At 42.6% G+C, this 12596-nt stretch overlaps 1 protein-coding gene across 9 annotated transcripts in view; it reads left to right on the top strand.

Moving 5' to 3' along the window:
- UNC13B (unc-13 homolog B) overlaps window positions 1-9379 on the top strand; it is a 222798-nt gene extending 213419 nt beyond the window's left edge. For 3 of the 9 annotated variants that reach the window (XM_054053733.1, XM_054053731.1, XM_054053732.1), the window contains 4 exons: window positions 1180-1236; window positions 3644-3736; window positions 4831-4990; window positions 6119-9379. In XM_054053733.1, the coding sequence (XP_053909708.1) occupies window positions 1180-1236; window positions 3644-3736; window positions 4831-4990; window positions 6119-6404 (596 nt within the window). In that variant the 3' untranslated portion in view covers window positions 6405-9379. The remainder of the gene's footprint in view (window positions 1-1179; window positions 1237-3643; window positions 3737-4830; window positions 4991-6118) is intronic. The other 6 variants (XM_054053736.1, XM_054053740.1, XM_054053734.1 and 3 more) reach the window with 5 other exon arrangements.
- Window positions 9380-12596: the final 3217 nt, after the last annotated feature.

Here is a 12596-nt window from a genome sequence, read left to right as displayed (position 1 = left end):
GGTCAAAGACTGCTACGTCCACAAGGGATACTGGGAACTTGGCTGATGCCATTAGAGTTATGCAAACACTTTTTAACTGAGAGCTTGTAGGCAGAATATGTTTTCAATCTTTGCTGTTCTGTGGCAAGTGTTTCCCATTATATATCCAGACCATGAATTGAACCTAGTTTTTTTTAATGTGGATCCTATTATGTGGTCGTGATGAGCCAAGATATAAGAATGTGTGCAGCACTGCAGTTCTACAGTCAGGAATGTTTAAAATTAGAAAAAGAAGATGCTCTATTCAAATTGCAAAGTGGCAAATTCAAAGCTGATATGAGGAAGCCTCTTCATGCAGTTCCTGGTTTGACTGTAAAGGTCTACTGAGGACAAGTGTTTAGCAGATATGCAAAGAGAATTAAACATAATCTAAGAGCAGCAGACGGATTCTGGGTGTGGTGAGCCACTGAGCTGGTCCAAATTGGCATCTTGTACGTTAGTAGACTTGAGACTTTTGGACCCTGTTTGGGAAATGGAAGACTGGAGCTATGCCACCTAGTATCTGTAGGATCAGTGATGGAATAGCTCTGAGAAAGGCATGACTTGCTCCTGAGGCTCAGGCTAGAAGATACTGCTTGCATACTGCATCTCAGTAACGCCCATTGGTAGGTTGGTTTGGAGGCCTGCACATGTGTTGGAGGGACAGAAGGGACAGCACTAGTATTTACAACTAACATCTGCTTACCAGGGTTCTCTGACTGATGTTTCCCTTTGCATAAGAAAAGCCTCCCACCAGCCAGCGGGAGGAAATGGCTATTTAAATAGTTTGCCTCCCTACTTCACTGTTAGATGGTTGTATCTTCCAGTTTGTGAGGTAACTCTTGTCCTCATTTTCTTACTGAGCAGGCTTCCATGGCACTATCCTGTATAATGTTTGCCCTGCAAAGCTCAGTCAGGGCTTGCAGATTAGCTATGCCAGCACAAAATCTGTTCTTGTTTTAACCCAGAGAATCCCTTACTTGCAGACAGCCTAGCTCTCGAAAGCCTGTGTCGATGCGGAAGATGTAAGAGGATATTTTATCTATTAAGAGCTCTAATATTTGTCTTGAATTTGTTTAAGTGACACCACTAATTGGATTGTAACTCACACTCTTCTCTCTTTATCCTGCCTGCTTCTTGCCTTTTGAATTCATGTCTCAGTGCATGATGGGAAAGGTATTAGGTTTACCGCTAATGAGGATGTTCTTCCTGATAAGGGTATGTTCAAGACTAATGTTGTTACCATAACAACATTAGCCAACCGCCTTGCTTTTGAAGTCATCTTCCCCATGCTCAGAAACCTTTTCCAGAGACCCATTCCCCATAGCTCCCTGTAGAAGTGAACTTTCACTGAATGTTTGCGTCCCACAAATGGAGCTACGGGTTGTGCGGTGTACAAGTCTGTACCTTGCCTGAGAGTCTGTCCCCAAGCTTGAGATTTATTCATGGGTGTGAAAGCTGTCTCAAAAATGGACTGTTCTTTTAGAGATGCTGTGGATTTGTTCCCATACCCTGTCCCACAGGCTATGCATTGCTGTTTCAAGTCCTAGACTTGCATGCGTTTGGTCTGCTGAGACTGGCTACAGGAATACATGGTAATGTCTGATATGCACTCAAGGTTATGGCTGAGCTTGAAACATCTGGCTTGAATGGTGGCAGCTAAAAGTCTGGGTACTCAGGAGAGCCCTAAAAATTAAGTCTTGTTCTATTTCATCTCTCAATTTATTTTTGCTGTCCAATGTCTTTTTTTTTTTTCTGTAACACGTTGCGCGAGCTTAATTCTGCAGTTTCACCTTCCACTATCTCAATACCAATGAGACTTCCACATCAAGATTTAAATCTGCTTGTCATCTAATGTGCAACTATATGTATATCCACAGTTGTACATGTTTGTAATATTTTATTTTTATCTAAATTTTGTCTCCCTCAGAGGTGATGAGATGATTCTGCTGTCATTCCTCTGATGCATAAGTGTCTCCTTCATAGCCTATTAATTACGCTAGAGGCAGTAGAATGAAGACCTCAATGTTTGGCAGTTGACGTTTCTGCAGATGTGGCCTGATAAAGTTGGTTTATAATGTTGGTAATATATGCGTCCGTGGAAAATGCTGTCAGTGTAAGTGACAGATCTGTACCATCAGATGGGTCAGGTCAATAATTAAGCCTACCAATTTTAAAGCTCTGTTCTAATGTACAGAAGAGAGGAAACACTGCCATTCTAAGTGTGGAGAAAACAGTAGATTCGAGATGATGTACAAATGTTACAGCCCAAAGGCTGTTTGTTGTACTCAGGACAAGAACGACAATCTACCCTAAGATAATAATGTGATGTTCTGTTACGTTTGCTCAGAGGCTTTTATTTGTATATTAATGTGTCTTTCACTGACTACAGTTCTGTGCCATGTAATTCTCTTTGGAGAACTGCACAGATTCACTCTCAACCTCTTGGTTTTCAAATGAGCGTTTTTGCTGCCTGCAGACTCTTCTTGTGAAAGTTCGTGTTAGATCTTTCTAATCAAAATGTTTGTTTAATGATATCCTTCAAGCTCCTTATCTTTAATTTCAAACACACCAGTTCTTCCACTTAGTAATGTGTTTTAGCCTCAAAACTGACAAAATGAGAATGCTCCTTGTAGGTACCAAATTACCTTATAAGTGTCCCAATTACAAAAGCATTGCTAATTGTCAACCTGAGATCAGAGAGTTATCAAAGAGAAAGTAAAATCAATCTCACTATCTTATCAAAGACTTTGTTTTCATTTTGCAAAGCAGTCTTTTTCTGTAATTTACATGACACCTTGACTTTCCTACCCAGAAAAACGTCATTTCCACATACTGCATGATAATGATGATTAAAAGTTAAAAAGTGGAAAAGATCATAACACATGAATTATAAAGCTCATGAGCTCTTCTCCCTCTATTACAACATGTTATCTTGTCCTCTGTGAAGCTACATCTTATTTTCTGCCTGGCTAATTGATGAAGGGAAATAAGTATGCAAGTTGTGAGTGCTTCTCTCTCATCACTTTTGATGCACAACAGTGAAGAGGTTCTCATTTTTCTCTGTAAGGAAGACAACTTTTATCTGATGTACAACGTGGAAAATGCTTCTTGGAGGGTGAGACTGCACTATGGCTCAGTGCAAATCACTAACATCTTTGTCTTTTTTTTTCCTAAACTTCTTCTCTGCCGTGTTTTTGTCATTGTCTTGTTGGTCCTTTTGTCCTCCCTTCTTCCTTGAGTGGACAGGAATGGCGATGCCCACCACTGCGATGCCTGCATGTGCGCACAATATCTTGGCAGGAATCTCTGAAAAATCCTTGCTGTCTGTGAGGGTCCATTGTCAAGCTTTAGGTCTCTTAAATTCTTCAAAAATTCTTCATGGTATTCTCAACAGGATACAGTCTTGGTGGATTGCAAGAACAATTAGTGTTTATGTGTGTTGGGCATGCAAGTCTGACATTATTTTGCATTAATGTTATATTATCAATGTTGACTGAAAAGTTGGCTATGGAAAGTGTACTGTGAAAACACTGTTGTCTTGCTGAGGCCATGGACTGAAGAAGGATGCTTAGTAAATACTATGTATGTGCATGGGGTGTGTCTGTCAATTTTCTTTTAACAGGCTCTGGTGTGGATGATCCTGTGGGCGAAGTGTCTATACAGATCGACCTTTATACCCACCCAGGAACTGGTGAACACAAAGTCACGGTTAAAGGTATGGCAAAGCATCTGTTACTGCTCAGGCTCTTTGTCTGTGTTGAGGCAAATCTCCAGTTGGCAGTCATTGTATTTCTGCGTTAGCTCATGGGATGTGAATCCAGAATTTTCTGTTTCACATCAGGGTCATGTAGAGAAAGAGCAAATGAGCTTGTCAAGTTCAGCCTGTCTTGTTGTTTATTGGCAATGATACATGAAGTAAACAAAAAATCAGATGATAGCTCTAACCAGGCGCCACAGTTTAGCCTGTGCTGCAGCAAACAGGGCAGCATGACAGAGCGGTATTGCAAAATTGCTCAGAGTAAATGGAGAGATCGCAGAGCCTGTAAGAGGTCAGAGGCTCCTCTCCCCCATCCCAAAGGCCACACTAGTCCCTGAAGATCTGCTCTGGAAATAACCAAAGCAGTGATTCATCTCTGCTTCCTCTTCCTCCTTTATCTCCTTTGCTCAAATACAGCATATTTAGCTACTTTAATTTCCTCTAAAGATTTATATAAGCAGCTCTTCGGGGCTGTCTTTTGCTGGCTAAATCTACACTGCAATACAAAAACTGATTTTCAGAGCTATTTCCTGTGCTTCAGTCTGCTCCCTGCAGTGACCTGAGAGAGAATGAGGATTAAAGAGCTAATAGTTCTGGATTCTGGAACCACCCACAGCTCATGGGCTTTGTCTGCCTTACCTGCAGTCTTATTTTCCTTTTCAACAGAGACCTTAATATCAGCCCCCAAAATGCCCCTTATTTTCCTCATCCCACACTTAATGTGGAGTTAACCACCGAACTGGTAAGACAGCCTGCTCAGAGCTGCAGGAATGCCTGGGGTTTTTGGACTTATTTATTGACTGTGCACATGACAAAAGCTGAGTGCTATCCCAAGCATTAAATTCCCTTTACAGAGCTTAAAATAGAGGTAAAAACTGTATCTTTGCATAACAGAAAAGCCCTGCCCATGTATGTTGGGGCGCTTGCATGTTTTGAGTTGGACTTTGTCCTGTGAAACAAGAAACCGAAAGCAGAGCAGAGCGGAAGGCTGTCCAGAGCAATATTAACAAATGAGTATTTACTGTAAAACAGGTTGTAACTCTCTTTTCCAGTTGTGGCAGCCAATGACCTGAAGTGGCAAACCTCCGGCATGTTCCGTCCGTTTGTTGAAATCACCATGATTGGGCCCCATCAGAGTGACAAGAAGAGGAAGTTCACAACCAAGTCAAAGAGCAACAACTGGGCTCCCAAATACAATGAAACTTTTCACTTGTAAGTGTGAGGAATAGCCTGGAGATCTGATGTGGCAAGTGCGGATGCGGAGAGAGGACAGATAGAGTTTTCCAGAGTTCATGAGAGTACTTGTACCAGTAGCTTGGCAAAATATGTGGTGTCTTGGCAGGGAAAGCTAGATTATAGGAATTTTTGCGGTGAGTGGGATGCTGAGGTCTGTTCTATACCAGCAGCGTTCTTTGGCTACCTTCTGAAAGGTTTTATCCATGTATTTTACTGTGCTCCATTTTTTTAATGAGCTTTGTGTCTTTTAATGGTAGAGCTGAGGTTAGAAGTTCATTAGTATTTTTAGTTCTTTTAATCTTAATATGTCTTTTTGTCCAAACTTGACCCATGAGAAATGCTTTCTGAACTTGTTTCCAAGAATACTGACCTTGGAACTGTTAGTAATTTGCCATGCTTAAACTGCAATCTTTCTCAACCCTGAGTATTGATCTGTACTTTGGCTTTCATCCTTCCTGAGGTACTATTTGACATCTTCCGTCTTGGAAGGCTCAAAAAAGTGAGCTACAGACTAGTGCTCATGCAATAGTACAGGGAGGAGTTGACCAGCAAAGGACTGCAAATGGCGTGGGGGAGAGGCACTGTCTGTATCGTTTTTCTTTGATATGAGGAAAGGCAGGCTTCCACTAAGTCCGTTTTTTTAAAATTCTTTTAATTTTAGAAACATCAGAGAGGTTGGGGATGTATTTTTATTAGCTTTTGCTTTAATGGAAGGTTCTGAATTTTTAACAAAGACTTCATCTAATTAAAATATTAATTACTGAAATGAAGCAACTCTGAACGGAAGCAGAAGTGTTTAAAGTGATCTGAGTTGAAAATCTATTAGCATGGCTTTAATGTTTTCTGCTCCTCTCATTTTGGAGTTTCTCACACACACACAAAGGCAACTTGATAAGGGCTATTTGTTTTTTTACTTTTTAAGTAGCTGGGTTGTCTTTATCAGCTGTAAATCAGCAAAAATGCCCATGCATCACAAGTGTTACTTCTCCCTCTCTGACTAGGGTATTCTGTAGAAAGCACTACAATCACCTGCTGACACTTTTGTTTGGCAGAGGAATTTATACGTTCTGATAAACCATAAGTAAACCTGTGTGTGTTTTTCAGCATACTGGGGAATGAAGATGGTCCTGATGCCTACGAGCTCCAAGTCTGCGTAAAGGACTACTGCTTTGCTCGGGAAGACCGAGTACTGGGGATAGCAGTGATGCAGCTCAGAGACATAGCAGACAAAGGCAGCTGTGCTTGCTGGTGCCCCCTCGGACGCAGGATTCACATGGATGAGACTGGACTTACAGTCCTGAGGATTCTGTCTCAGAGAACCAATGATGAAGTTGCCAGAGAATTTGTGAAGTTGAAATCTGAGTCCCGCTCCACGGAGGAGGGCACCTGAGCTGAGCTGTATAATGTTCCCTTTTCTCTTCTGCCTTGTGCCAATATGTGCGAGTGTTAAACAATTCTGTTATTAATTACAAAAGTTTTTTTCATGTTGTCTTTGTCAGCTCCAATAGCGCACGTGTGCTGTACAGGAAACAAATCCATCAATCTGATGTGAATTATTTATTTTTTAGTAGCTGGGTAAGACATCATAGAGAATGAGACAATCTCTTCTTATTTAAGATGCAAATTCTGCTCTGTGTATATAAATTATTTTATATTGTAGGCTGGGTATGCTGGGTTTGTTGATATGCAGCACTGTGATTTTTATCCTCTGAAGTTGGCAGACATTAAAAAGGTTCTACATAATCACACTACGGTGCAAACACACAACTGTGTGAAAATTGGGTGAAGAATAATTATTTGGAGTTTTGGCAAAGCACAGTTATCTCTCATTGAAATAATGTACGGTGGAGCTGTCAGGGGATGTTCTGCACAGATTAAAACAATGTCCCAATGTGATATGCAGACATCCCTGCGTCTGCTTGAAAAAGAGGTTGCAAATTGCTCTGAAGAATGAATGTATGACCATGGATGTGCTGCTGCGATCATGGGCAAGACCACTGGGACAAGTGCAGAGGGGCCTAATAGTTCTTAGCCAAAAGCTGCAAAGGCATTACACCAGGAGCAGACAGCAGCTGCCCTGCTATTGTGTTTAGATGGTGTGTTTCAGAGAATATAAATCCCCTTGTGCTGCTGAGAGTCCTGCATCACCATGGGGGTGCTGTAAGCTGCCAAACTCCACACGTTACAATTTGGCTACTGTGACTGATGCAGTAAGGAAGGGAACAATATTTGAGCCATGGTAAATAACATGGCTGCTATGTACTTTCTCCACTTTGATATTCTGTGGTTAGTTTTTTGACGTAGGATTGGATAATGTAGTACTTGCAGGCTTTCTGTAGCATTTTGTTACCCTGGAGTAGCTGAGACCATTCCTCACTCTGAAACCAGAAGCGATGGCTTGCTTGGGAGAGAGCAACACCTCTCCCTTCTCCAAGCGCTCACTCTGGAGTGCTGGTCAAGGGGCAGCAGGTCTTGTCGGTTCTAATTTTGAAGTCACTATTGGCCGTGCTGCAGTTGATCCAAGCTGATTGTCATTAATCTGTGATTTAATGATACCATTGAAAATATTTTTGCACTGTCTTAAAGAAGCATCCTGGTTTTGTTTTCTTGCAAAACAAAACACTGTCTTGAGCAAAGTGATTGCAGGGAGGTCAGAATTTCTGACTGAAAACTCGTAAGCAGGAAGGTCTGGAGTAGTGATTGCTCCTGAGATATGTTGATTGGAGGGTTTCTCTTGTTTATGGGGATTTTTTTGCTATTTCCAGCTGCCTTTGTGCTCTGGAAAGTGCAGCTGGAACAAGCCAGTGCTTGTCCATAAAGTACTGTAATACTGTCAATAAATTCAAGGACTGTGTATTGAATTACTTTTTTTTTTTCTATTTTCTCTGACACTTGTACAGCTTTATGATATGATTCCTGTATTTCATGGGCCTGCTCGTAGAGTTCTGAGACTGCACATCCGCTTTGTTCTTGTCCATGGTGTACTATAATAATGCTCTTCAAAACTCCACGCTATTTGTCATGATTTTGAATCATTGTATGTGCCATTGTTATGAGAACTGTTAGTACCGTCTTTAATAAAGTCTTTTAGCAGCATTTGGGGTCATCTGTTGAAGTGTAACTGTGATTAGGTTTGCTAAATCACATAGGGTGGAATTGCTGCTGACTCTCTGTAAATTGCTCTCATTTGGGACATAGACATTTCTCTGCTGCTGTAGATTCGTAGCAAGGGGTGTGGATCAGATAATTGCCCCCTCCTCCATGGTGCCTCCATCTTTGACAGCTTTCCCTGAAGTACTTGGCTCCTGATAACACACCAAGACATGACAGAAATGGATAAAGAATAAGTAACTTCCTTGTCTTCTCCTATCTGGCTTTTAAGTCAAGTTTCCTTTGTGCTCAGGGAGCCTCTGAAGGGTGCTGAATGGGAAGATTCAGGCAGGCAGTAGGATACTTTAGGGGTAATATATGAAGAAATACAATTATATACCAAATTTGATTCTTAGCTTTCAGTCTGATATGAGCATTAATACTCTGTCGGCGGTATTGACAAGAGATAATAGAACAAACATTCTTGGTGTTAAGTAAACTACCCTTTCCCACACACCATTTTGGAGGGATGCTGCCACTTTCCGGCAGACCAGCTCAAATAACTCAAACTCATATTTCATGATAATGTGAGTCTCTGATTTTCTGTGATTCGAGATACCATTTTTTCATTAGGTAACATACAGTCAACAGTCTCAGTCCAGCCTGTAGCTGTATTTCTGTTTCTGGCTTCATCGCAGCGAAGTTACTGAGTTTGATGGCATATCCCATGTGGTGTGTTGTTTGAAGACTTTAAAGCTCCACTTCAGTAGCAAGTTAGATGGTACACAGTTTTCTAACTCATCAGTACACTTGCTTGTCATCGCTTCATAGTGTTGCAGTGGAGAGAAACCAGTAAAGAACTATTCAAAGTAAAAGTTCTGTCTGTAACCATGGGGAAGAGGCCTGGACAGGGCAAGAGGTTTGGCTGTTCTTAGTAGAGTGGGGACCCAATGCTCCGGAATACATTGCTTATCCACCAGTCTAGTCCTGCTGCAAACCAAGTTTATGAACTTTTTAATCATAGAATTAATTTCCGTGAGTGTTGCTTTGTAACATGTTCCCTTGTTTGCCCATCTATCCTTGTTTACACTTATTGTGGGCCTTTCATATGTTTTTCCTGCCTGAAAGATCATGCAGACTTGAGCTGCAAACATGTGGACTTTTTCTTTTACCTGTGGCAACAATACTGTGTTGTGCACATGGCTCTGTCCTCTCTATCTGAACTCTCCTCAAAATGACAGCTGGATATAGGATATACACTGTGTATCAAATAATATGAAAATAAATTAAATGAATAAATGGAATATGTATTTTATAAATAAATGTATATGCTAGTGTGCCTGGAGTAGAAACAGCTACTGAGTTGGATAAGGCTGTGCCAAGGACATCGTAGCAAAGATGACAAGCAGCAGGGAGCGGTATGTTGCTTGTCATCCCATCCAGGAGCAATCTATGGAATGGAGTGACACTAACTTTGGTTAGGACAGGATAGAGGCGGGAGATGAGCTGAATGCAACTTCCTCCATTTATATGGATTATTTCTGAGCTAAGAGGACCGGAAATCATAGAATCATAGAATGATATGTGTTGGAAGGGATCTTAAAGATCATCCTGTTACAATCCCCTGTGGGCAGGGACACCTTCCATTGGATCTGGTCGCTCAAAGCTTCCTCCAACCTGGCCTTGAACACCCCCAGGGATGGGGCATCCATGATTTCTCTGGGCAACCTCTTCCAGTGCCTCACCACCCTCACAGGAAAAAAATTTCTTCCTAAGATCTAATCTAAATCTCCCCTCTTTCAGCTTAAAACCATTCCCACTTGTCCTATCTTCTTGATCAAGAGCCCCTCTTCAGCTTTCCTATAGGTCCGCTTTAAGTGCTGGAAGGCTGCTATAAGGTCTCCCTGGAACCTTCTCTCCTCCAGGCTGAACAACTCCAGCTCTCTCAGCTTGACATCATAGGGGAGGTGCTTCAACCCTCAGATAGCTTCATGGCCTCCTGTGGACTTGCTCTAGCATATCCGTATACTTCATGGGCTGAGGACTCCAGAACTGAATAGGTATGAGGACCAGAACAGCATCCATAATTCAAAATGTGGACCATCTTCAAGGAGGTAGCCTTCTAAAGGTAGAAGTTTGCTTCTAATCTTAAAAGCAGTAGTCAGTAGTTCACAAAATCTTCCAGGCTGCCAGCAGAATATACTGGCAGAATGCTGGGAGGAGCAGGGAGCAGGCATGTTGCTAGACCACCCAGGTGACATCAAGACCTTGTGTAGAAATCCAGAAGAGGAAGTTCAAGAGGTTGCTGCATCTTGGAAACTCGGTGTTACTCAAAGCAAACCTGAAAGAACGAGATTGGGTAGACGGTAGAGAGCTGTTAACAGTCTTCCTATTTCTAGCCCATATTTGAAAAGATGAGATAATTTTCTAAGAACAAAGAGAAAGAAACCAAGCCTGGCTTTGGGACTTAGCATACTTCTTGATCTTTGGGAAAATCCCTTTTAAAGCTATGGCCAACTCAGGGTTGTGACACTGTCAGAAAAATGGGTTGGGGAGTGTGATAGCAAGACTCAATGGGATGATGTGTGCTTGTGAGCATGCGATGGAGATAAAAAGGGCCTTACAGGAAAGGACATTGTGTTTCTGGGTGTGTGATGGGAGAGAGCAGAGAGCCAAGGGCAGAGGTGGGAAGGGCAGTTTATCAGTCTTCCTGGAAGAGATTAGCAAGTTGATGGAAGGAGACAAGAAGGCAGGCAGGAGAATGGGGGGTTTGGGGTGTGATTAGGACAGACTTGGAAGGCAGCAGGCACTTCAGACATGGGATTCAGTTTCCCTGTTCCTGGGCAGCAGCAGGGAAGGAGGAGGCTGTAGTGGTAGTGGAGAAGGTCAGGCTGCATGTGGGATTTCTTCCAGACACGTCATCTTCCTCCTTTCCTGCTCTTGCCTCTCATTTCCTCTCTTCTAAAGAATACCCTGGTCTTAGGCCTATGAATATCTGCAATACAACTAGTGACACTGGTGATATCACTTAGTGTTCGGTGAAACGTACATTGTGGGTCTGAACCCTCCTTGAGGGATGTGGGATAATCACCCGAACTCCATTTCCAATCATTTGTGCGTAGTTTTGTTTTGCATCTCCTCTAACATGCAGCCCTTCTAGCATCTCTTTTCCCTAGCCTAAGAAGAACAACTACCTAAAAGGAGGTTGTAGTGAGGTGGGTGTTGGTCTCTTCTCCCAAGAAACAAGTGATAAGATGAGAGGAAATGCCCTCAAGTTGCGTCAGGGGAGGTTTAGACAGGATTTTAGGAAAAATTCTTTACTAAAAGAGTAGAGAAGCATTGGAACAGGCTGCCCAGGGAAGAGAAGTGATGGACTCACCATCCCTGGAGGTGTTCAAAAAACCGGTACATATAGTGCTTCAGTATATGATTTAGTGGACACGATGGTATTCTGTTGATGATTGGACTTGGTGATCTTAGAAGTCTTTTCCAACCTGAATGATTCTAAGATTCTGTCAGAAACATTATCAGTCCCTGCCTTCATGTGCTTCTCATATTTATCAGTCCTTTTCTGTTACATCACTTCATAGTCCTTTCACTAAACCCAGTCTCCTTCATCATAGGGTTGAGTGTCTATGGGTAAAAATCAGTGGAATGCCCAATAAGGCAGATATTGTGGTGGGAGACTGTTATAGACCACCCAGCCAGGAAGAAGAGGATGATGAGATAGTCTACAAGCAACTGGGAGAAGTCTCACCGTCACGTAGCCCTTGTCTTTTTGGGAGACTTCAACTTGCCAGATGTCTGCTGGAAATATAATACAGCAGAGAGGAAACAGTCTAGGACGTTCCTGAAGGTCACAGATGACAACTTCCTGACACAACTGGTGAGTGAGCTGACTGGGGAATGTGCCCCACTGGACCTGTTGTTTGTGAACAGAGAAGGCCTTGTGGGTGATGTGATGGCTGGAGGACACCTAGGGCACAGCAATCATGAGATGATAGAGTTCTCAGTTCCAGGAAAAATAAGAAGGAGGGTCAAGTAGAACGGCCACCTTGGACTCCCCAAGAGCAGACTTTGGACTGCTTAGAAGGCTGGTCGGTAAAGTTCCTTGGGAGAAAATCCTAAAGGGCAAAGGAGCCCAAGAGTGCTGGATGGTCTTTAAGAAGGAAATCCTCGCAGCACAATAGCAGGCCATCCCCATGTGCTGAAAACTGAGGCAGTGGGGGAGAAAACCTGCTTGGCGGAGCAGAGAGATCTGAGTGGATCTCAGGAAAAAAAGGGAAAGTCTATGAGCTTTCAAAGAAGGGTCAGGCATCTCAGGAGGACTATAGGGATGAATTGTGTCGAGGTGGCCAAGAAGGCCAATGACATCTTGGCTTGTATCAGAAACGGCGTGACCAGCAGGTCCAGGGAGGTTATTCTCCCTCTGTACTCAGCACTGGTGAGACCACACCTTGAGTACAGTGTTCAGTTCTGGGCCCCTCACCAC

The sequence above is a fragment of the Cuculus canorus genome, chromosome Z (assembly GCF_017976375.1).
Source record: "Cuculus canorus isolate bCucCan1 chromosome Z, bCucCan1.pri, whole genome shotgun sequence".
NCBI lineage: Eukaryota > Metazoa > Chordata > Aves > Cuculiformes > Cuculidae > Cuculus > Cuculus canorus.
The sequence above is the reverse complement of the archived record's forward strand: the minus strand, read 5'-3'. Positions and strand labels throughout refer to the sequence as shown.